Here is a 26,373-nt window from a genome sequence, read left to right as displayed (position 1 = left end):
CAAAATTGGAAGACTAAAACCATCCAGTTATAGATGATTGTTTTAAGAGAAAAGAATCATCCAAAAGTGGAAGGCTAGAACAATCCAGATATGGATGATTGTTTTATGATAGAATAATCATCCAAAAGTGGAAGGCTAAAACAATCCAAATATGGATCATTATTACTCATTTTGGTCACTATATAGGGGAATGCGTCATTTCAATCCACTTTTGGAGTAATATTAAAAACCTTCCAAAAGTGGATGATAATAGGTCCACCATTTCCATCCATTTTTGGAACGGAACATATATGACAAATGAGCCAAATTTCAAGATCATGTGAAACTGCATCCATGAGTTATTAAATGTTTTTGAGGATTCAACTCAACGTGAGCATACTGAGATGGGTGATTCCCTCAATTAAATGTAGTACTCTATCAATTACCAGTCACCATAGAGACAATGAAAGTGTACACACAGCCAGTGTCAAGGGGAGATTAGATTATGTTTGTATAGTGTTATATAGTGTAAAAGAACTTTAGGTTGGAAAACCTAAAATATTTGGTATCACCATGATCGACCAAATTACTTTGTTAATTAATGTGTAATATTTCAGTGTTATATTTCCCTTCCTCTAGTCCCTGTTGACACTATGTGCACCTGATGACTACAGAGTAGCCTTCATGTCACCAGTACCCCAGTACCCACTATATACTGCCTGCTTCTCGGAGTTAGGAGTTAAAATGGTAAGGTATATGCTCTACTAGCTGAGTTCACTGTTCACTGGTAACAAACGTTCTGTTGTAAGGACTTAATTAAATTAAGGATGAATATTTCAAGTACTGTTCCATACATTTTTATCTCTGAGGACAGTGGCAACTGACACCAATCACTGGTGTCAATAAGTGCCACTAAAAGCTACTGACACCGACCAAGCAACTCAAATATCTTGTTGTAAGAAGTTTTTGGTGAGTTTGAAGCGAGCTAGGGTTGACTGGGATGGTCACTTTACTTCTAGCTCACCTCAAACTCAGCAGAAACTTACCTTCATACAGACAGTGAGAGACATCATTATGCTTAATAGGCAAAGTTTAGTGTCAGTGTTATGGTTGGGTTCAGCCTTGGTTTCTTCACTGGTCTTATGATATATAGCATCCTTTTCAACTCTATCAGGTAGACAAAAGAGATATTGGTAGCTGGCAGTAATGGGTTGGCATGGTGGACCAGAGCATAGGTAGGGTCAGTAGTATAATTTTTGCTTCATTTTTTCTGTGTTTTATTGTCTTAAGTTTTTGCTGGCCAGTGTCAACAGCTTTAGATGGCACTTATTGATAGTGACGATTGGTGTCAATAGCCTTGGCCCTTCTTATAAAGTAAAAATGGAGAAATTGTCGGGAGCTTGTATTCCGTGGAATACGGAATAGCAGAATTACGGAACAAGCGAAAATCACATTCTAAATATTTTGTTATTGTTTATAACCTCTATAACACTTTAATATACATTCCTCACCTCGTAGAGAACACAATCACGATGGCACCGATCCTTGGGGCGATCTTTAAATCGGATATGTACAAAGATATTCACTCTAGAACAATCTGACTAAGCTAAACTACCATCAAATACACTTCACTACACAATCGCTAGAAAACTAGAAGTTCTTTATGCTATACTTACTCATACCAGCTGTCACAAAAGAGCAGCTAGCTAGCTAACTGGCTGAATAGTTTAGGACAAAACAATCCACCCCCTAGGTAGCTACCCTGCATGCATGGAATAATCTGACCTTTCTTATAACTCTGTTACCATTTCCTAAAGTGTTTCAAATAAATTCGGAGAATAATACTGCTTTCAGCTCCAACAACATTGGATTCAGTCACACGAGGTCACTCTTGCCGCTATACCGTCTCTTCCATCAGAACTGAAACCTTTGCACACTCCTACCTACCCTCAACTACCAAGATGTGGAATAATCTCCCCGAGTCACTGGTGATGATCAACAATTTAGATGAATTTAAAGATAAACTAGCACACTATTTCTTATAGCACTCATTTGTGTGTTGTATACTCTACATGAGGTTTACATAGTAATAATAATAACAGAGCTCCAACCTCGGCTCTAACACTTCGTATATAACTCTAATAAATTCTGGTATTTACTCGTGTGTGACAGCTGGTATGAGTAAGTATAGCACAATGAACTTCTAGTTTTCTAGCGATTGTGTAGTGAAGTGTATTTGATGGTAGTTTAGCTTAGTTAGATTGTTCTAGAGTGAATATCTTTGTACATATCCTGTTTAAAGATCGCCCTGAGGATCAGTGCCGTCGCTTGATTGTGTTCTCTACGAGGTGAGGAATGTATATTAAAACGTTATAGAGGCTATAAACAATAACAAAATATTTAGAATGTGATTTTCGCTTATTCCATTATTCCGTATTCCGCAGAATACAGGCTCCCAAAATTGTCCATTACAGAGAAGCTCTACTGTATAAAGTAAATACAAATTTTCCACCCTAATTTTAAACTCCATGCACACTTGTTGACCTGGTAGTCATGGCGATATTACTGCCACAGATCCCATACTACCTGGATGAAGAGAAGGACTGGGAACTAAACATGACTGACCTACAGATGGCAGTGGAATCAGCACGGTGTAAACCAAGACTACTAGTGGTTATCAACCCTGGTAATCCTACAGGTTAGCTATGGTGATGAGGTAATGGTGACCATCTGTGTATAGGCCAGCAACTGTCTAAAACTAACATGGTTGATATTGTAGACTTCTGTCATCAACACAAATTATTACTACTAGTAGATGAGGTAAGGATGGCATTCAGAGAATGCTTTGATGTTTGCAAAGTATTCAACTTTTTTAATTCTGGTAAGGGACCTGTACACAGGTGTCTTACTGGGTAATTACCAAGAGTTCATAATATATATACTGAGGAGAGTGTCCTACTCTCATATACCCCTGTAGAAGGGTGTATTGTGAAGTTATGATGTAACAACAAGATGTTGTGGTTTGTGACGTATGAGCAGCCATAAAAGTGCAAGAATCGTTAGCATCATTTCACACTCGCGACACTCAGGATAGCCATATTTACGAATGGCCTAGCAAGAAGCACCATGAAGGAACGATTGTAGTTCGGTGAGAAACACTTAGAGCTGGAGTTAAGTTGGTTGCTAGCAACGTTGTTAGGCACACATTCAATCGATACCATGTTCAACTAATGACATCATTAATTATACAAAGAAAAACGGGCAAACTCAGAAGTGTTACGTCATAACTTCATGATATGCCCTTCTACAGGAGTATATGAGAGTAGGATACTCTCCTCAGTATAAATATTATGAACTCTTGGTAATTACCTATAGCCACAAATTTTGACAAACAAGTTGCATACTTTGTGGGTTACTAATAGAATTCCAGTTACATGGGCCATTGTCTCAAAGCATAGATACTATCAAGACACACGGTAGTGTGTCGTGCGGCCCAAGAAGCCGGCGCGCCACTCCCGTGAGTATATTGACAGGAAGAACGAAAACGTCATTTTCACACCTTTGTATCTCAGTGATCACTTATCCGATTGGAACCAAATTTGCTACACAGTTGCCCGCCAGCCAGGGGAGTCTACATTCCAAATTTGAAGGAAATCGCTCCTGCCATTTCCGAGATACGAGCTGCCAAAGTTTCGTTTTTTTTCTTCGTTTTTCTTTTCTTCTTTTCGCACACTTGCAAAAATTGCTATAACAAGCAAGCGCGTACTCCGATCGCCATGAAATTTTGCACACAGAAAGGGAGTCCAACGGCGAATGCTAGCATCAAATGTGGTACAAATCCGATGAATGGTTCAGGAGTTATGACTGATTATTCGCGTAAAACAAGATCGATTTGTTGTCACGCCTACAGGGTAAACCGCTTCATGGAATGAGTTGAAAATTGCTATGTAGATGGAGTAACCATCGTAGGAGTGCCTTTTGGTGGTTTGAAAGGAATCGAGATAAAGACCACGGAGATATGACACAAAACCCAACCTGTGTCACAATTACGCGATCGATTTTTGCGAATAAAAAAGTATTAGTTTTCACGCCTACTAGGCAAACCGCTTAGAGCAATGAGCTGAAAATCGGTGTATAGCTGGAATAATCTTCATAGAAAGTCCTTGCAGTAGTACAGAAGAATTGGATTACAAACCACTGAGTTATGATTCTAAAGCCAACTCCGTGTAGCAAATGCGAGATCGAGATACTCTAATAGAACAGTCACCCTAATAGAGCATTCGGCTAATTTATTTACTCCATTATAGAATTTTATTACATCACAAGTTATTCTGTAGGGAATTCAGCTGCAAACAGTTAATCTTATAGACAGTTCAGCAAGAAGCAAGTCACCATGTGGAGAGTTAAGCAAATATATCACTATAGAGATTCAGAACATTACAAGTCACACTGAAGAAAGTTCAGCTATTAACAAGTCATGCACCCTGTAGAGAATTCAGCTACAATTAAGTCACTCTCTAGAGAATTCAGCTACACAGAATTCAGCTACACACAAGTCACTGTGGAGAGAGTTCAGCTACAAACAAATTACCCTGTAGAGAGATCAGCTACAAATAAAACACTTTGCAGAGTGTTCAGCTACAACAAATCAACCTTTAGAGCGATCAGCAATGAACAAATCAACACAAATCTACCTGTAGAGAGATAAGCTAGAAACAAATCACCCTGTAGAGAGTTCAGCTACAAAAAATCACCCTGTAGAGACATCAACTAGAAACTAGACACAATGTAAGGAGTTCAGCTACAAGCAATCACTCTGTAGAGAGTTCAGCTAAAACAAATCAACCTGTAGAGAGATCATCTAGAAACAAATCAACCTGCAGAGAGATCAGCTACAAACAAATCAGCTTGTAGAGAGATCAGTTACACACAAATCAACCTGTAGAGAGATAAGCTAGAAACAAATCACCCTGTAGAGAGTTCAGCTAAAACAAATCAATCTGCAGAGAGATCAGCTACAAACAAATCACCTTATAGAGAGATCGACTACAAACAAATCAACTTGCAGAGAGATCAGCTACACACAAATCAACTTGTATAGAGATCAGCTACAAACAAATCACCCTGTAGAGAGATCAGCTACAAACTAGACACAATGTAAGGAGTTCAGCTACAAGCAAATTACCCTGTAGAGAGTTCATCTACAAACAAATCAACCTGTAGAGCAATCTGCTAGAAACAAATCACCCTGAAGAGAGGTCAGCTACAAAAAATCACCCTGTAGAGAGAAACAAATCACCCTGAAGAGAGGTCAGCTACAAACAAAACACTTTTAGAGTGATCAGCAACAAACAAATCAACCTGTAGAGAGATCAGCTACAAACAAATCAGCTTGTAGAGAGACCAGTTACACACAAATCAACCTGTAGAGAGATAAGCTAGAAACAAATCACCCTGCAGAGAGTTCAGTTACAAGCAAAACACCCTGTAGAGAGTTCAGCTGCAAACAAATCACCTTATAGAGAGTTCAGCTACAAATAAATTACCCTGTAGAGAGATCGGCTACAAACAAATCAACCTGTAGAGCGATCAGCTAGAAACTAGACACAGTGTAAGGAGTTCAGCTACAAGTCAACCTGCAGAGAGATCAGCTACAAACAAATCACCTTATAGACAGTTCAGCTACAAACAAATCACCTTATAGACAGTTCAGCTACAAACAAATTACCCTGTAGAGAGATCGGCTACACTCAAATCAACTTGTAGAGAGATTAGCTACAACCAAATCACCCTGTAGAGAGATCAGCTAAAAACTAGACACAATGTAAGCAGTTCAGCTACAATCAAATCACCCTTTAGTGAGTTCAGCTACAAACAAATCAACCTGCAGTGAGATCACCTACAAAAAAGCACCTTGTACAGAGTTCAGCTACAAACAAATTACCCTGTAGAGAGATTGGCAACAAACAAATCAACCTGTAGAGAGATCAGCTACAAACAAATCAGCTTGTAGAGAGACCAGTTACACACAAATCAACCTGTAGAGAGATAAGCTAGAAACAAATCACCCTGCAGAGAGTTCAGTTACAAGCAAAACACCCTGTAGAGAGTTCAGCTGCAAACAAATCACCTTATAGAGAGTTCAGCTACAAATAAATTACCCTGTAGAGAGATCGGCTACAAACAAATCAACCTGTAGAGCGATCAGCTAGAAACTAGACACAGTGTAAGGAGTTCAGCTACAAGTCAACCTGCAGAGAGATCAGCTACAAACAAATCACCTTATAGACAGTTCAGCTACAAACAAATCACCTTATAGACAGTTCAGCTACAAACAAATTACCCTGTAGAGAGATCGGCTACACTCAAATCAACTTGTAGAGAGATTAGCTACAACCAAATCACCCTGTAGAGAGATCAGCTAAAAACTAGACACAATGTAAGCAGTTCAGCTACAATCAAATCACCCTTTAGTGAGTTCAGCTACAAACAAATCAACCTGCAGTGAGATCACCTACAAAAAAGCACCTTGTACAGAGTTCAGCTACAAACAAATTACCCTGTAGAGAGATTGGCTACAAACAAATCAACCTGTAGAAAGATCAGCTAGAAACTAGGTACAATGTAAGGAGTTCAGCTACAAGTAAATCACCCTGTAGAGAGTTCAGCTAAAACAAATCAACCTGCAGAGAGATCAGCTACAAACAAATCACCTTATAGACAGTTCAGCTACAAACAAATTACATTGTAGAGAGATCGGCTACAAATTAATCAACCTGCAGAGAGATCAGCTACACACAAATCAACTTGTAGAGAGATCAGCTACAAACAAATTACCCTGTAGAGAGATCAGCTAGAAACTAGACACAATGTAAGGAGTTCAGCTACAAGCAAATCACCCTTTAGTGAGTTCAGCTACAAACAAATCAACCTGCAGTGAGATCACCCACAAAAACGCACCTTGTACAGAGTTCAGTTACAAACAAATTACCCTGTAGAGAGATCAGCTAAAAGAATTCACCTTGTAGAGAGTTCAGCAACAAAGAAACCACCATGTAGAGAGTTCAGCTGCAAACAAATCACCCAGTAGAAAGATCAGCTAGAAGAAGTCACCTTGTAAAGAGTTCAGCTACAAAGAAACCATCATGTACAGAGTTCAGCTACAAAGAAACCACCATGTAGAGTGTTTAGCTGCAAAAAATCACCTGTAGAGAGTTCAGCTAGAAACAAATCACCCTGTAGAGAGATCAGCTAGAAGAGGTCACCTTGTAGAGGTTAAGCTACAAAGAAACCATCACATAAAGAGTTCAGCTGCAAATAAATCACTTGTAGAGAGTTCAGCTACAAATAAATCCCCCTGTAGAGGGATCAGCTAGAAGAAGTCACCTTGTAGAGAGTTCAGCTACAAAGAAACCATCATGTAGAGAGTTCAGTTACAAACAAATCACCCTGTAGAGAGATCAGCTAGAAGAAGTTAACTTGTAGATAGTTCAGCTACAAACAATTCACCCTGTAGAAAGATCAGCTAGAAGAAGTCACCCTGTAGAGTGTTCAGTTACAAAGAAACCATCATGTAGAGAGTTCAGCTGCAAACAAATCACTCTGTAGAGAGTTCAGCTACAAAGAAACCGCCATGTAGAGAGTTCAGCCTCAAACAAACCACCTTGTAGAGAATTCAACTACAACAAATCACCCTGTAGAGAAGAAGTTACCTTGTAGAGAGTTCAGCTACAAAGAAACCATCATGTAGGGAGTTCAGCTACAAAGAAATCACCATGTAGAGAGTTTAGCTGCAAACAAATCACCTGTAGAGAGTTCAGCTAGAAACAAATCACCCCGTAGAGAAATCAGCTGGACGAAGTCACCTTGTAGAGAATTCAGCTACAAAGAAACCATCATTTAGAGAGTTCAGCTGCAAACAAATCACCCTGTAGAGAGTTCAGCTACAAAAAATCACCCTGTAGAGAGTTCAGCTAGACGAAGTCACCTTGTAGAGAGTTCAGCTACAAAGAAACCACCATGTAGAGAGTTTAGCTGCAAACAAATCACCCTGTAGATAGACCAGCTAGAAGAGGTCACCTTGTAGAGAGTTCAGCTACAAAGAAACCATCCTGTATATAGTTTAGCTACATTTCAAGTCACCCAGTAGAGAGATCAACTGCAAAAAAATATCCTGTGGGGAATAATGGGCATGTAATAAATATATGTATATAATTTGTATAATTACTAATAAAATCAAAAATAATTGAAGTGTTACAAATCTTCTTTAAGTTCTTTTCTTCTTCCTGTGGTAAAGAAAAAAGCACATGGGTTAAAAAAGCCCCAAAGCCAGCCATTTGCAGTATACAAATACAAAAAGAAGTGATATCTAATCAAAAACAGCCAAGCTGTAAAAAAAGGTGCGGCCCCCAAAAAGGCCATGGTGAAAAAAGATGAGATGGCACAAAATTCACCTGAATTGTCGTTATTAAAATGTAACCATTAACCTACCATCACAGCCATTTCTTGGCCGCCACCTTGGATTTCACATCTTTTTTCACCATGGCCTTTTTGGGGGCCGCACCTTTTTTTACAGCTTGGCTGTTTTTGATTAGATACTAATAACACGGGATTGGAAGCTCCATTTGTGGACTCAATATAGTGTGTACATTCCAAATAAGCACTCCTCGTAGTTTCGCGGACTTGCCTTTCAGTTGGTGAAGGCTACAAAAGTCTGGTTATTTCAATACCAACTTAGCTAAGGGTAGTGAAGAACCAAGGTAAGTGTATAGGATGATATATGAGCTAGTATGTCTGTGCAATTAAGCTCAAATTGTCTTGTAGCACAACATAAATTGGGGAACGCTACAAAACTGTATTTTGTACTCTTTTCCAAGTCTTTGAAGACATACAGTGAAAACTAATGGAATTGTATTAAAGTACAGACAATTTCAAATGGCTTGTGCTGCGCGTTGGTACAGTTCAATGCTTTTTCCAGAAGATATTTAGTGTTAAACAAACGAGAAGTCACATAGTTTCTGTACCTGTTTCAGGTATTTCTAAGCATCCTCCAGATAATTGCTGGAATTGTGGCAAAGCTAAGTGATTCGAGTGTGGCTTAGTATAACAATTACAGTTCTTTGTTTTGTATGGACCAACTTACAGTTCGTGGAACAGTTGCCAAATCCCGTCCTGTAATAATAGAGCATAGCAACCAAGATAGCAACATAACTAATGACATGATGCAACCGTCAAATTAATTACTTCCAGTACAACGAGGAGTGCCAGCATGCAAAACGGAGCTTCCAATCCCGTGTTATTAGTATAGTATCTATGCTCTAAGTTACTAAGACATGAATTCCCAGGATTCTTCAGTGGATAACTCCCCTCAGGAATGATGTAATAATCACCTCAGTGATTATTACATCATTCCTTCGGGTTGTTTATCCACTGAGGAATCCTAGCACTCTAGACATGTCTGTCTGTGTGTAGTGTCCATCAGTCTGTCCATGAGTTCATGTCTTACATAGTGGTGAAGGTCCAGGTGGGACTTGTGTACCCACACCTTCACCTGTGAGAGTTTTGTTGTATTGTTATAGTACACTGGTAATGATAATTTAAGCACTTGCGTGGGCAAAGATCAAACAAATAAGAGTACTATTATTTCCATGCAGCACCGCTGTACAGATAATAATATCGCACTGTTGATCATGTGTGTAACATTTTAAATTGCCAGAAGTAGCCAAAACAATGCTATCTGTTTGTTTAAAATTTGTACCATATAGACACTTACTGATTGTCTGATGACAAAAACTGACACAGTTCAAGTCTACAAAACAAATGCTCCAAACAAAGATGACCAGAAAGCACTTAAAACCAGTTACAGCACTGCCACACTTGTGTAATATGAAAAAAATAGCACTTGCACTCATTTCGGTACTTTAACTAGTATATAAAGATTTCTCCTCTTTGTATGTGTAGACTAACCTGCTACTATCCACAGGTCTACCAGGAGAATGTCTATGTTGGCAAACAAGAGTTCATCTCTTTTAAGAAAGTTCTCAGAGAGATGGGACCTGGCTACAATGATGTTGAGCTAGTCTCCTTCCACTCTACATCTAAAGGATATGTAGGGGAGTGAGTGACTGTGTGTTGTGATATGTGCGTGGGTGGTTGTGTCACTGTGTCCAGGATTGTGGTTACATGTACAGGAGACCTCTCTCAAAGAGCCCCCTCTAATAAAGGACAGTTTCTGAGGTCCTTTTTCTCTCTACAATTGCACCTACTTGTAATATGGTTGTACTACCACACGCGTGATTGTTTTATTACAGTTTTTATGTTCCAATAGCAGTTCTTCAAGTTTTTGTTAGTGGTTTAAACATTCTGTTAGTAGGTGGAGCCTTCATTATTTCAACACAGATATGTGATCTTATTTGTCCTGTTGTATAGAAACTTAACTTGACAGACAAGTGTGGGCAGGGACTTTACGCAGCCTGAGGGTGTGTTATATCAAGGGGGTGTTGTGAGGGTGTGTCAATGATGTAGGTGTGGTATCCGAGGAGGCTACATGGAGATGGTTGGAGTGGATCAACTAGTGATGGATGAGTTGGAGAAGTACATGAGTGCAAGGCTGTGTCCTAATACTACTGGACAGGTGAGATATAGTCAGGGCCGTAGCCAGGCTTTTAACTGGGTGGGTTCTTTAGATGAAAAGTGGACCTTTTCATGAATGTTTGTATCAGTGATGTGAAGTATGTTGAAGCTAGGGAGTCTAGGAACATGCTCCCCTTGAAAATAGATACTAAATTTGGTGACATTTCTGGACTTTTGCTACTAAAATGTTGCACTTTATTACTAAATTTGTGGACGTTTTTCTTCAAGAGCTCTGCCTACGGGCCTGATAGTGGTTTGTGTGAAATATATTTCTAATCCAACACCTCTATAATCCAAGAATACCGACATTGTTTGCTACCCCAGTAAGACTTTATCTCCTCATTAATCCAACATCTTCACAAATTGCAGTGGATTCAGCCAAACATCTTTGTTCCTAGTTTAGACAAATAAGTTGAGAATTTTACAATTGAGGTTCACTGATTTATATACTGAACTCCATTCAGTTACCCTAATAAACTAGCAATGAATTACTCTAATAAAATGGTCACTTTGGTTTTCTTATGATCATGAGGTGTTCAAATAAAAGTCCCCCTCATGGTAGTACATTCTGTAAGTAGTTACTACACAAATCAGTTGATTATTACAGTGTAACAGATATGCATGAGATACACTGGAACTCTCCCACCCAACCATAGCATGTTACATAGTTAGCCACATTAATTGTAGTATGGTACAGTTGTTACTATGGTTACTGTTACAGGTGTTAGTAGACTTGATGGTTAATCCCCCCAGACCAGGTGATGAATCTTATGATCTCTTTCATAAGGTGTGTAGTGTGTGCGTGTGTGTATGTGTGCGTGCATGCATACGTGTGTGCGTGCGTGCGTGTCAACATTGTTTGCATGCACAACTTTCAATGTTTGTAGTTCCAAGTTAAAATGTTGTGTATTGTTCCATTGTTATTATTGTACCCTGTAAAGTAGTTGACTGAGAAGGTCAGTCATATGTCATAATCCTTGGTGATGTAAGCAAACCCGGTGCACAATTTTGAGACTTACATGTTTATTTATAGGTACATAGGCGGAAAAGGGGGGCAGGCTAGGAGGCTGAAGCCTCCCCCCTTGGTGTGTGGAGGGGGGCTAATCCCCCCTCGGAATGATACCTCGCCAAAATTATCCTTCTTGGAGTGGTGCTGAAAACTGAAGAAGATTGATATAATCTAATAGAACACTCAAATACATTCCCTAATAGAACAGTCAAAACGCTTCATAAAATTGTGTTCCTAAAAGTAGTAGTCTAAATATGGAAACAAAATGCTTACAGTGGGAATCAAACCACTGACCTCTTGTGTTGTAAAGTCTTAATAAATAACAATTAATGAGTTAACACCAGCGGTTAAAATAAATAAATTACATGTAGTAGCTAAACCAGCTTTACTTGAGAGTTGTTGTGTTACCAAAAGGCTCTTCTGTACTGCTTATAATATTATTATATGTTGTATATTAACCTGTAGCTAGTCAACATTGCCAAAAGAGTACTGTATAGAGGGAAACTGGTGAATTTGGTGATTACTGCAAATTCGCCAAAATTTAACCCGCCAATTACTCGTAGCACCTGAGATAAGCATCTTTATAGCTAAACAGTGAGCTTGAATTTGCCAGTTTATTTTACCTAATGCAATTTAGCTTGCTATTCACCAAAGTGTTCCTCTATACAATGGCGGATCCAGGATGGGGCATTTGGGACAAATCCCCCCTTCAAGAAATTGCATACAAGATCGAGATACTCTAATAGAGCAGTCAATTACTCTAATAAAGCAGTCACAATGTTCATGAGGCAGTGTAGCTTACCTATGAAGCTATAAATAGGATTTTATTTTACATAACATACGTGATATAATATATTTGGTAAAGGATAACTAGCTATTATTGTTGTGACCTTTTTTTTTTTCTTTTTTTTTGCTCTTCAACTTTTTTTCAGCAAGGTGCCCCCCCCCCCCTCTTTCCAGACTGGATCCGCCCCTGCTATAGGGTATTTGTTAACTGCAAGTAGCCTGTTAGTTGTGTGTTTCAGTTGAAATGCTTTAGACTGTACCTATAAATTAATTCTGGTGAATTTTGACATTTTAAAAGCTAAAAATTTTAATTAATAATGGCTACAGCTTCTGGGGGCTCCCCCTGCTGCCAGAGATTCTACCGGTATACTCTAATCAGTCCCCCTCATGTGTGACCAACCTTTTTCAGCCAGCAATGTACACTGAACAATGCCTAGGTGTTGTGTAGGAAGTTCACTATTGTGTGTTGTGTTTAGGAACGCTCCAATATTTTAGCATCATTGAAGAAAAGAGCAGAGATGATCAGTACCAAATTCAACAAGATCCCCGGCATGCACTGTAACGTCGTACAAGGATCAATGTATGCCTTCCCTAGGATCCATCTTCCTGAGAGAGCCATTACTAAGGCAGAGGTGTGTACATACTTTAGTGTCATCACTTGTGTTAGTGGTTGTGTATGTTTCTTCTGCCACTTATAAATATCTACCACATGAGATATTGAGGTTAGGCACTTTGTTACCATGACAACTTGTTTTGTAGGCTAAAGGTCTTCATCCCGATGAGTACTACTGCTTGAAACTATTAGAGGAAACAGGAATATCATTTGTGCCAGGTAGTGGGTTTGGACAAGTAGAGGGAACGTATCATCTAAGGTGAGTAAAAGGGGTGTGGCTTATAACATCATGTTAACATGGCTCCTGTTGCTAGAACAACCATATTAGCTGATGAGGCAACTACAGATGACATGATGGATCGAGTGGAAAAGTTTCACATGAAATTCCTTGCAGAACATTCTTGAAATGATCAGCTGTTTATATTATAATATGTTTATTGCAATTGTACTCTGTTTATCGCCTTATAAAGATTTTATATTTTTACCATATGTTATAATAAAAGTGGAAGTGTAAATTCTCTTTTCTAATAAAGTAGGATGAATAATTGATACTTTCCATGCTAAGTATACCAGCATGTGATTTGGCTCAAAACCTGTTGAATGTAATATACAGTGGAGCCTCATAACAACCTCTCTGAATTAAGGACAAAATAGAAACCCCCCAAAATTAACCAGGTCTGGTCAATACATTTTTTACCTCCGGAAGACTATTAAAAAGTGGCCAGTGTATCCATATTTTTGTTAGTTTGCTAGTCGTCAAGTACAAATAGTATAGCAGCACAACCAAAAAGTCGTGCACTTTTTCATAAAACTATGAAATTTTCCATATAAATAGCTAGTAGTCCTCAATACAGGTATCTTTTAGATATAGTGCCATTGCTGATTTGACCTTTACTGCCATTTTTGTGCAGAAAACTGATCATTTTTGTCCGTGAGGCAGTAATCACTTTTTAAAAATATGGTGCGAAACAATTTGTCCTTTTTGTATCGATCCTATTGGTATAGTATGTTCATGTTGAGCTGAATCCTCAAAAACATTTAATAACTCATGGATGCAATTACACACGATCTTGAAATTTGGCTCATTTGTAGTACTGCTTGACCTGCTAAAAATATTTCAAATCTTATTGTTCAAATGTTTGACATAATATTTACGGCCAATCAAAATTTTCACAATATATTTCCTATGGAGAAGCCATATAAGTAGTGTCCATTACAGCCCTTTTCTGAACTTGTAATGGAGCCAAACCATACGTGTCTGTTGTTGATGCTGATTGACCACATCTTCTGGCAAAGTGTTCCATAATTTAATAGTGGATGGTAAAAAGGAAAATAAGTACGAGTTGATTCTTGCTTGTGGGATTCTGAAACGTTCTCTCGTTACTATAGTAAGGTAAGTAAGGGGGTTTCCGGACAGCTGGGTATTCCGGACACTTAGTTTTTAATCTGCTACTGAAGGATGGAATGGAAACCAATCAGGCTATGGTTTAAGTACCCTACCTGTGTACTATAAAATACTAAAGTTTTGTTTCGATAGCTTTAAGGATTGCCTGCGCGTGTAGAATATTTTTGTGTAAAAAACTTTCTACGCATGTAACAGGAGATCGAGGGCACCGTTCATAATTCTAAGCTACCATAGGCAGCACAAATGATCAGTCACACTATTCAGTGAACGAATGTGTGATTTAGAGATAGTACAACTGGAATCCAAGCCCATTACCTGCGACGTGTTAACTGGCACGCACAATCAACACAACCAGCAGCCCAGAGAAGCCCCAAGCAAGGATCCGCGGGGGCTACACTACTTAACTATGCTGTTTCGGTGTTAAGGCAAGGACTGATACAGATTTCCAAGCAGTAGATCAAATGTCGCATCTTCGAAAGTGCTGCAAGACATAAGGTAAATGCGGGTATTTCCGGACAGCGCACAATTCCGGACACTTTATGTATAGCACCCAAGAATGAATCAACTAGAACACACTTTTCGATTTTTATAATCCCTATAAGAATAGCTATTCACACCAGAAATTTCAAGGCAATCCGTTGTTTCGTTCCTGGGCTAGCTTGGTAAAGGTGCCAAAGTGTCCGGAATTGTGCGCTGTCCGGAAATACCCGCATTTACCTTACGCACGGTCCGAGCAAGGCTGGCAGCAGTTCTGCTTCTTAAAAATCGCTGTCACCAACAAAGTAACCACACAAACAGAATGTTGTCAGTCTCTGCTGGGCTTTGACACTCAATAGAGCGCAGTATTTCCCATAACAATGGCAGGTACGTCTTTTTTTAGTGGTGTCCGGAAACCCCAGCCACATAAATTTTTGACAATTTCTCAAACTGCAAATTTAAACTACTCTTTCTCCTAGTACCCTATACTTCACCACACACAATTTATACCACCGATAGCCTAGTTCATTAGCTACAATTCGGCACTAAGCATTTTAAAATCTGTTTTTCTTTCGAGGAGGAATGAACAAATTTCTAATGCGTGTGCAAACTTTGTCCGGAAACGCCCGCCCCTACCTTATCGATATCGGTTTAACGCGTAAAATTAGAGCACATCATGTCATATACGGTAGGAGTGATTCTTCAATTAAAGCGCTGGTGAACGCGATCTACTAAGATGCTTATCAAAGTAAAGGTAAGGGGAGTGATATTTCGTTGTTTTGTGTGAGTCGCCATCGTTTTGTATAACGATTGTCAGCATTACGTGTTGTAATTCTTTCCATTCTGCAGACTCTCACTGGCAAAGAGATAGAGATTGATATTGAACCAACGGACAAGGTATGCGTACACTGGTATACCGTATTACTGGCCACTCCAAATAAATTCTCTGTTTCCTTCCACCGCCCGCATCCACTACTGGACATATTGCCCATGAAAATCCAATGAAAAAAAAAAGTTCAATCTTTTGGTCCCAATGAAATTTTATTTTCATAGCATTTTAATAGACTCTTTCCAAAAGTATGTCATTGCTATGGCAACACCTTTCCGCCATTTTGAATGAGGCCACGGTAAATAATCTCGATTGCGCTCCATTGAAATCTGGTGTTAGCAGCAGCTTGAACAGAGCCGTATTGTTGAGGAACAACCCATCAATACCTTTGGGGTGGCAGAATTAGTGTTTCTGGTTAAAGGCAGCTGGTTATCATGGCTGAACAAGGCATGAGACATCGACAGCAGTCAACAACAGTAATTGCTTTGTCAGAGGTGTTGTCAGCCCATACAATCAAGTTTGCATGATCAGCTGCCACTACAGTCACTATTATCAGTACAAGAGTCAGTGAGGAGTATAAATGGTTAATATAATTCACTTGGGTCTTCAGCTTATACTGTTTCAGCTAGTTACTGATATACAAGTAGCTACCATAGCATAGATAGTCTATGGTATACTATCTATGACCATAGTAATGTGGTTATTGAACATATAGTCAAAATGCAAAATTTTAATTCACACTCATTTCAGAAGTATTATAAGGGGTGTGCAACAACAGTTTCAGAATCAACAAACTTTGGTTTCTTATTATACAGTACTTTTAACAATTGTTTGTTTTTATCTGCTTTACCAGTTAGGCACTGGAGGCAAAGCCTGTACGAGGTGTTTACCATGACACAGGGAACCTAGACGAAAATTGTTGACTAATGTGAAACGGGACAAATACATAGAAGGGGTTTTAAAAAATCTATCCCTAGCCTGACTTTGATCTGCAGGCCACTCGAATACTGGCCAAGCGCCACACTCCACTGGACAATTGTTGAAGCGGAAGTACAACCTATTACAATGGTACCAATCACCTAAAAAATGTTTGCCAGTACTTCCATTTGTATATACACACATTTAAACTCTCAACAAATTAGGATACCCCTCTACTAAGGATACCTTTCCATGGTCCCATTTGTATTCTGTTCAGTTCATCCCAAGGTGTTCATGCGATCACACCTAGTGCTTCATATGAAAAGAATTGCGGCCAATGAGATCCAAGTATTTTCACTGTATAGTACAACATTCACATGTGACTGCTAGATACATGTCAGATTAAAATGTGTGCTATACAACTATCAAATACTACACTTTACAAATCTGCTATAAGTATATAATGCTGGTCATACTGACTCATGCAAGCTCCCTGATTATCAACAGTAAGTCATATTATCAAAGAATATAATACCAGTGGAGTGTTTTCTCATCAAAATGTTTTTAAGGTCTATATGGTACTGTATCAAGGATGACATCACTGGATATCTCTTTGGATTAAACTTAACACTGAGTAACATAATTATATGGTTAGAATTTGTGCAATGCAGGTATCCATTCTGAGAGAGAAAAGATATCTAAACTGTTCAGTCTAATCGGACTTTATGTCTGTAGCACTAGAAACTGAGTCTAGTTAGTCAGCCACCACTGTACTGGAAGATACATACTAACGTATGAAACTTTCACAAACATACATTACTGTATGTATAACGATGTCACATAAGGTGATCATGCCACATTATATAAGCTACGTACATGGAAATGTGATTTACCAGTTCTGTATGTGTTCTTACAAATGCACAGTTAACCACTGCACACTAGTTACAATGCCTTAGTTACTTAACAAGCCATATTATCTGAAGTGATGTACCCACTATACTGTTTGCTGAGGCAGCAGTTTCACCTCAAATTATGTTGTCTTTGTCTCAGAAATTCAGTTTACAGCACAACTCAGCATCTGTCTTATCAGGAGCTCCGGACTTTGTGAGCTTCCGGTCTCCGTCCCTATCCTTTAATAGTAAGATCAGATGGGTTGCACTGAATTGATCTGCCAGATTGAAACTTCACAAAATGTAGTATCTACGGTCTGTACATTCCACTCCTTATCCTTACTCACAATGATTGTCACGAGTAACAATTTATGCTCACAACAAAGCCATGGAGAGTGGAAATTTGACTGAAATTATACTTGCGAGAATCCGAGAATCATGGCCATCGTCTTAAATTTCGTCAGAAGCATCTGTGGTTTCCTTTTCCTACTTCTTTTCTTTAAAATACACGAAACAACTTCACTGCAAAGACTGAATACGCCGGAGAATACGCCATGCGCATGGCATTGTAGCCCCATTCAAAATGGCGGCCGAAAAGTGGGCGTGGTTTTGGAAAGAGTCTATTGGGCAAATTAATGAAAACTCTGAAACGCTTTTCATTGGTAACTTTTCATTAATTTGCCTATTAATACGCTACCGTGTATACAAGCAAGGGGTTCTAATGCTTTAACCAGCTGCACAAGTTCAGTATATGGTTGTGACCTGACCCTTTTGTATAGCAAGTATTGCCAAACTCCTCAAATCATAAACTGCATAAAAACGTATGGCCATGTCAATTGTCCCACCTTTTTGTACAACATATATACAAATTTTTGAGGTATGTAATTTTCATGGATTGGAATTTCAGGATTTTGTGATTTAATTTCTTGGATTACTTGTGTTATCTGCTATTTACTAGTCATGGTAATCATTAATTTTTGAGGATGAAAAATTTAGACGAATATGGAACTATGAATCTGCGAAAATTATGTCCCATCATGGGCCCAAGTGATTTGCCTGATATGTACACCTCAGCCCAAGGGCCATCAGGCCTGAGGGCATGGGTGTACATATCAGGCAAATCACTAGGGCACATGATACAACTGATATGTACCATGCAGGCTAATAGCATGCTGTGGTGGGCGACTAATCACCCAAGCCAATACGAGGCAACCAGCTGGATTTATTATATAGATAGTCTTGTAAAATTCGATTATGGGTCAGCAGCAAGTAGTAACATTGCAGTAAAGTTTGTTAACAAAAACAGGCAAATCCTATGGATATCACGGAAACACTCAATTTAACAATTTTACAAGTGTTTTGAAGTTGTTACAACGCTTACACCCTGTTTACAAAGTTATCTAAACATCCAGAGGGGTAAGCTTTGCTGTAGAGTGGTTACCTCATAATATACAAAAAGTGGGCGCGGTACGTAATCAAACACACAGACATGCACTTGTAAATTATCCACGACACTAGTTCTCACCTGAAACTTCCGTTTGCCAACTCATAGGGTGGTAAGGGTGTCTGTCTGAGTATTGTAGGATGCAGTCGGGTACATGCTTTTCATCACTTGAGCAATAATAAACTCCCACAATCGAATGCTGCCAGGATTCTTATAAAAACAAACAACATTACCTCATCAGATATCAATGCCATGGTACAATAAAGTTAAATGTACCATGGCAAGCCAGGGTTTATGAGATATGTACCCTGAAATTTTCCTTTGAAGTTAGATGGTTTCATGGTACATATACTTACTTACAAACTCTTGAGAAGGAACAAGCCCTGTTTCCAATGCATGTAACTGCTGTTCACCTACCAAATATATCTTTTGGAAATCCCTAGGGTTTGCCTTACTTGGGATAAGTGAAGTATTATTATGGTGTACTATTGAAGTGTATATGTCATCAATTGATGATGTGATGCTGTTAGGTGGAAAGAATCAAAGAGAGGGTGGAGGAGAAGGAAGGAATACCACCACCTCAACAGAGATTGATATTTAGCGGGAAACAAATGTAACCTAATATTAGCAAAGGGTATGACATGAGTTGGAATATTGCAGTTTCACTGATAAGACTCTGACTAGCCTATGGTGGGATAGTAGCTATTTCACCAGTCCTACAGGCTGTAGATCATATATTATAGGAATCCAATTTGCTTGTGTTCTGTGTATCCATTCATAAAACTCTTGTTCAATATTATAGACAATTTTCATGACACTTGTGCTAGCTAGCACAGCTTTGGAAAGAGTAGGTTTGCAACAGTTGGCTAATCACCATTTAACATCACACTACAGACCGAAACCATTGTATCTTTCAAAAAAAAAACACCTAATTTTAACCTTATTTCTGGCACTGATCATTTGCTACACTATGATCAGGTGCTGATACTTAGTGAAGTATAGTAGTCAACAATGTCAGATTACAGAGGTGCTTGTTTTACTCTAATACCATGTTGGCAGTTTTAATTGTTCAGCTTATAAATTCACCAACAAGATTCTTAATCACACAAATTGGACAATACAAAATGTCATACCCCTTGCCTACTATCATGTTACTGGTCATGATCACATGATGTTACAGGAATGATGAGAAGACAGCCGCAGAGTACAAGATACAAGGTGGATCAGTGTTACATCTTGTGTTAGCACTGAGGGGTGGACATTGAATTGTGTTAAGCCGAAATATGCACCATATTTCTAAATACATGTATAAATCTTGTTAATTCTTATGGCCTTGTAATATATCAATTATAATGACATCTTTAAATCACCAGTGGCATACTGACATCAGAGATTGTTCAAACTTCTAGCCATAATGGCTGTTGGGCTTTGCTTTATTTCAAGTTTCATGCATTCAATGGTAATGTATTACTAATGATATCAAGATGATATGTATAAATATTATTTAGGATGAAATTGTTCACTTTGTAATAATAGCACCAAATTTTCTGTAGTACTAGAAGTTGAGTAAGGTATACTTTGAGATACAGTGCAACATCAAAACAGATAATAGACACCCCCACTGTGGTATCTATTATCTATGATCAAAATCATCGCCTTAGGGCATGTTTGGAAACTATTAAACTAGGTTATAAACCTATTTCTAGCTGGTCAGCAAACCATACAAGTACATCTTGAAATCTTTTTGCTTAAATTGCGTGAATGTATTTCAAACTTACTGGTGCAATCAACAAAATGTGGTAATTCTAATGGAGCTAGTAATTCAGTGTTAAAAGTACAGGTACAATCCAATAGTTGCGCATCTATGGCTTTATATACCATGACCCTCTGTGCTTCTTAACATGGCAAGCAGATGGACACCTCCCTTGATCAGCTTTTAGATATGAGCATCCCTTGCTTGTCTTCAGTATATATATTTAAAAAACCATTGAGCACTTTTATGGCTTCACCAATACATTTTCCGTTGATTTACTTTCATGATTGGTAATGAATAATTAAGCAAACGTTGTACCAAGTTTGGTGCTTTTATCAAAAAGTGAAGAATTTTTACACTTAGCCGCTCTACTAATTACGTCAAACATGTAAATATTCTACAACACATGCTACATCATTGTATGCTGTAATGGTAAAATGTGGTTATGAAAACTAAGAATGTACATGTTAACTTGGAAAAAGATACAATCATCTTTGAGATACTGACAACTGCGAGTGACCGTGTGGAGGTTTTCATTGGAAATAAATTGTTGATAGCAGAAAACTGGATTTTATCATCCTGAGTGACTCTGTCAGCTCTACACTCATCATTCCTCACTGTCGCTAAATGATGCTCGCGATCTCTGATCTGGTTCAACAGCATTATGTCAGATGTTGCTATCAATGGCCATGTCAACTCATCATCATGCATACCCTTCATGAGGTACAAGAACACTGACAGGTGAGTACCCTTGCCATCACCAACTTCAGCAACATCAACACGTATCCATTATTAAAAGAGTAGAAGGAGTCACTAAGACTCACTATACCATTCAATGTACTCTGCTTTCTTCTTAGCTAATTCACTAGTTTTCACAATAACCGGAAGTGTCGGGTCACCTGATATTGTCATCAATAACCCGACTGTTAACTTTGCTGACCATGGTACATGTGTTGTCTCTAACTTCACTGTCTTCAGTGTATTTGGCATTTTTGCTGGTCTGCAAGTGTAGGTAGGCCTTGCCTTCAGTTGCTCTACTAAGACTGCTAAAGCACTAACTGAACTATTAAGCTGTGATTTTGTCGATGCTAATTGTTAGAGCTGTACCGATATGGGATTTTGGCATGTACCGATATCCGATATGGATACCACCAAAAGAAGCCAATAACCGATAGTCGATCCGATATTTACATTACAAACAAAAGTCATAGTTAATCTATGCAAAAGTGTGCAGTTACCTACTCCACAACAACATGTGGATATATTCATTGCTCACTCTATGCCTGTGGTAATAGTGGCTTGAGTTTCTATTGTGCAATCCAGACAATTAGGCACCCACAAACATTTTTATGTATACTCCCATGGAGCCTTAAACGGATATTTCTGCATTACTCCGCATTTTATTGGCTTGTGTGAAGGCTGGTACAGCAGTACAGTATAGGTTTTCTTGGTTATATCCTGTGACTGTTCTTTTATATTACAACTGAAGGTACTATATAGCTATCTCAAGAGGACATTCTTTCCTGTGTACATCCATGGCTTCATGAAAGACATTCCCAACCTCACACTTGTTGGGGCAGAGTAGAGGAAACCTGGGACACTGTTCCTTGTGTTCGCCCTCAATAAACTGATGTTCTGTAATTTGGCAATACCGACAGTCAACCTTACAACGTGGACACTGATTTTCAACATGATCAGTCAGATATCGTCATTGTAACACCTCCCCACACTCATTGGAACACTTCACATCTTCAAACTGACAACCATCACTATTTCCAAGGTGATTGTTGATGCCATTCAGTTCACCCTACCACTCACAGCCTCTCTTCTAATCTCTCGATCAGCTTGTCTGTTGGGCAATGTAGCGAATTATTCATTGCGGCAAAATGGGCAGCAACCGGTTCCATTCTCCCTGGCTCCTGTGGCTGCTGTTAGACAAGATTTACAAAGGTTATGTCCACAACATCCACTGAGGTAAGGATCTCGACAAGGGTCCATACATATTTTACACACATAGTGATCATGTGGGGCGTCCACAAACTCGTACCCATACCCGCCAGTTTGCTTGCCATCTTGTAGCATGTGCTATCTGGGAGCAGCCATCTAAATACTCTAATAGAACATTCAGTGGAGGCATCTGATATGCAATAAATTCAATCTGTCTCCACTACATTTTATCTAAACAGCATGAGTCTGACTGAAATGCCTTCATTTCTATGGTGTTTTAATGATAGTTATTGCTATAATATTATAGGAGTATCCACATGTACCAACTGAAAATACTCTCAGATTTAGTCTCAAAGCATTCAAATCTCAAAATTTTCCTGGTGGGTATTCCTCCAGATCCCCTTGTATTGCCGCACACACTAAGGTACAATTAATGATTTTAAAACACTTTGTAACTTACAGCCACCCAACATAGTTTCCTCCCTTTTGAGTACTGTTCTCCTCCCCTGGTATAGTCTAGTAATTGTATTATAGCTAGCTATTTTTTGATCGGTTCTGTATTGTGTTTACTTGTATGCAGACAAAGTAGTAGTTGAAACTGAACTGAAATAGGCAAATAGCCACAGAACTATTATTATCAGGAAATGTACATGCAAAAGTTACCAAACAAGCAAATAGGCAAATAGCCACAGAACTATTATTATCAGGAAATGTACATGCAAAAGTTACCAAACAAGCAACTAGTAATGTAACTTATAGTTAAATTATACATGTGAGAAGTAACTATATATTCCCCAACTCTGCCAATGTGATGGGGTTTCCTTCACTTTATATGCTTATTAACACACACAAACTGGCTCCTTAGCCAAGTCATCACTTTTCTACCTTTTAGATACATCATACAGTATGGTATTACTGTGTACTAGGGATTATGAAGAACTGGACCAAAAACATCATCCTACAATCAACCTCATTGATAACTTGGCAGTATTGGTTAGGCACAGCCAAGCCCAAAAATGTCTTCAGACCAACCCAAACCCTTCCATAAAGTTTCTATGGAATTTTAGAAAAATTCTATTTAACAGAATGTATGCTACCTGACTGCATGACTGATGCCTCCAGCCAAGCATAATTTGACAGTGGATAAGGCTATACAGGCTTGATTTCTTCACTGTTCAATGTTGCTTCATCCCAAGATGTGCTTTTTTTGCCAACCACAGTATGTACATGCACGCATCATGGACTTGCCTTTGTTCTCCTTTGTGTTCCAGTTCATTTTGCTGGACACTGCTGGAAAAACTGTGCATGATGTGCTTATGGAAAAACACCCTCTGCTACACTGCTACATACAGACTGCTTGATTTATGGTTCCACTACTGTGCCTGACTATGACAGTTATTTTTGATGGCTTGGATGGTACTATGGCTGCATTGCATACCTCAGCTGTTGGAGTTGATGCTTATGAATGGAGACGTTCCTGTTCCTTGTTTGGTTCAGTTTCAGGAGAGCTGTGCTGTTCCATTGCTATTTTGGCTCGAAGACTGTGTTCATCTTTTGTTGACTCTCTAATTATCTCCCCATTGGTAGCCTGCAGACTCATTGCATTGGACAAGAATGCAGGTGTCCGACTGATTGGTGTGGGTGAGGTGATCCAGTGTATCATTGCTAAGGTTGCTCTATCAATAATCACATCTGACATTCAGTGTGATGCGGGTCAAATTCAACTTTGTGCTCTGGTGTTGAGGCATTCATTCAATGAGAACGATGTTTTCAAATGATCATGCCCTAACTTCCCTCATTTCAGTGAAGAGGAATGATCACTATGTAATGGGACTGGTTAGAATCCTTAATGTATCATATATAGCTAAAGTCAACAGTTAATGCATGCAGTTCCAGAATATTAAAATGTATTCTCTGATTATGGTCACAGTTGTTACAAGTAAAAGTATCTTGCTAGACCAAATAAAGTCACATATTCAGAAAATGTATGTCATGTTATTCACTGTCATCAAATTATTCTTGACCTGAAGCTCAAAACTGGCTCACATGCTCTCTCTCATATTTATAATTCTCTTACTGTGTAGGGTATTTTCCTGCATGTTCATTTACCATATTTAGCATTTATATACAGAGACTAAAGAGAATGCAGAATACCAAAATTTTGATGGAAGAAAAAGTAGACTAGTTTGACAAATCAATTAATTTTGTCAACTTTTCATTTGTCAAACATTAATTAGTACCTCAAAGGTGAGTGCACTATATTTTCATTTAAATGCCGATGAAGTGTTGATTAATCAAAAATTTATTTCCTTCTGTCAAAATTTTGTCACATGGTATATAGAGCAGTGCGTACACTTTGAACGAACTTGACACAAATATGATTACTTCTCTGAGCACTATCAGCATCTGTGGTGTAGTCTTTTAAATACACTATGCACAGTTCTATGTGTCATCAGTTCCACCTCTACTACCCTTTATTGCTTAATTGATAGCCAACAATAATATAATATAATATTAAACGTACTGCCTATATCATACACTCTTGTATAACAAATTGTAATGAATGAAATTGCTTTTGTGATAAAGTTAGATAATCAACATTTCACTACAACACCATCAAAGGTGTATGTGTGTGTGGATAACCTATGTGGAGATAATTTAAGACTGGTGAGAGTCATTTAATTTGATTTGCCACATGTCAGTAATCTGTTTAATTATCTTGTAATTTCCTTAATGTCTTCGTCAAGGTTCTTGTCATTTCCTCATCATTATGCACCTACGACAATATTGAGCCCCTTTCAGGATTACTATAGGGCCCAATTTGATTTAGAATCCTCTAGTGGGGCAAAGTATATTGTTGCCATGTTACATGGGGATTGGACAGTCATGGGTGAAGAATTAAGTTTTTCAAAAATCAAATCTTCACCATATCATTTCCCCCACTATGTCCAGGTGGGGAATAATAATTATTATAGATGTATCTCCTGCATGGGAGAGCACAGGGTTTCAGTACTTCTTGAAATTTCATATGAAATGTGTAGTGTGCAGTGTACATGTACCATACATGTGTGTTTTAACAAACAATTATTTATCTGGTACCTGGTGGATACACTCATGCACACCCTAACTATACACATTTCATATGAAATTTAAAGAAGTGTTGAAAACCCTGCATATTGTAAGGCCAGTGTATCACACATGCTGAAAAATTGGTCTGGAGTTCCATAAATTTTAGTATTCTACAAAAATATTTCAGTATAATTATCCCTCTAATATCATTTCCCCCATTATTTCTTAAGATGATTTATCTGAGGGTCCAAATGATACTTTGAAATAGTTGGAATCAATTTTACAACCACTTGATACCAGATATTGTTCAGGATACTGAAATAGCAAAACTGACTAACTGTTATATTACCATGCAAGAGTTCACAATATTTCAGGGGCCGGGCCTCTCAAATATTCATTATGAACTCTTGCCATTACAGAGCTAGCTACTGTAGTGTGTAAGTAATGAGCTCATCTACAAGAATTGTTAGCTTTGTAGTGTCTGCATTTCCTTATGTTTATGCAAAAATCTGCCACTAAAGTACTTTTGATCATTGTTCAAACGTAAGCTATACACTACACTGGGAGAGTATCTGCACTTCACAAGTGGTTTCACTAGTTCTGTACTTGTGAAATATAGTAT

The 26,373-nt window shown here is 38.5% G+C and overlaps 2 protein-coding genes across 2 annotated transcripts in view; both read left to right on the top strand.

Annotated features, from left to right (window-relative positions):
* The window catches only part of LOC136264690 (alanine aminotransferase 1-like), a 31,568-nt gene extending 18,034 nt beyond the window's left edge, over positions 1 to 13,534 (top strand). Inside the window, exons 5-13 of the mRNA XM_066059469.1 lie at positions 619 to 726; positions 2,554 to 2,677; positions 2,720 to 2,799; positions 9,962 to 10,095; positions 10,504 to 10,612; positions 11,333 to 11,398; positions 12,883 to 13,038; positions 13,166 to 13,278; positions 13,334 to 13,534. Of these exons, the coding sequence (XP_065915541.1) occupies positions 619 to 726; positions 2,554 to 2,677; positions 2,720 to 2,799; positions 9,962 to 10,095; positions 10,504 to 10,612; positions 11,333 to 11,398; positions 12,883 to 13,038; positions 13,166 to 13,278; positions 13,334 to 13,424 (981 nt within the window). The 3' untranslated portion in view covers positions 13,425 to 13,534. The remainder of the gene's footprint in view (positions 1 to 618; positions 727 to 2,553; positions 2,678 to 2,719; positions 2,800 to 9,961; positions 10,096 to 10,503; positions 10,613 to 11,332; positions 11,399 to 12,882; positions 13,039 to 13,165; positions 13,279 to 13,333) is intronic.
* Positions 13,535 to 15,545: 2,011 nt separating this feature from the next.
* LOC136263990 (NEDD8) lies at positions 15,546 to 20,351 on the top strand. The gene is made up of 4 exons (XM_066058665.1): positions 15,546 to 15,655; positions 15,751 to 15,798; positions 19,513 to 19,595; positions 20,163 to 20,351. The coding sequence occupies exons 1-4, from the start codon at positions 15,638 to 15,640 to the stop codon at positions 20,245 to 20,247; spliced, it is 234 nt and encodes a 77-aa protein (XP_065914737.1). The 5' UTR covers positions 15,546 to 15,637; the 3' UTR covers positions 20,248 to 20,351.
* The last annotated feature ends 6,022 nt before the right edge of the window (positions 20,352 to 26,373 follow it).

This window comes from Dysidea avara, chromosome 8, assembly GCF_963678975.1.
Source record: "Dysidea avara chromosome 8, odDysAvar1.4, whole genome shotgun sequence".
Classification (NCBI taxonomy): Eukaryota; Metazoa; Porifera; class Demospongiae; order Dictyoceratida; family Dysideidae; genus Dysidea; species Dysidea avara.
This window is presented reverse-complemented; position numbering and strand designations above follow the sequence as displayed.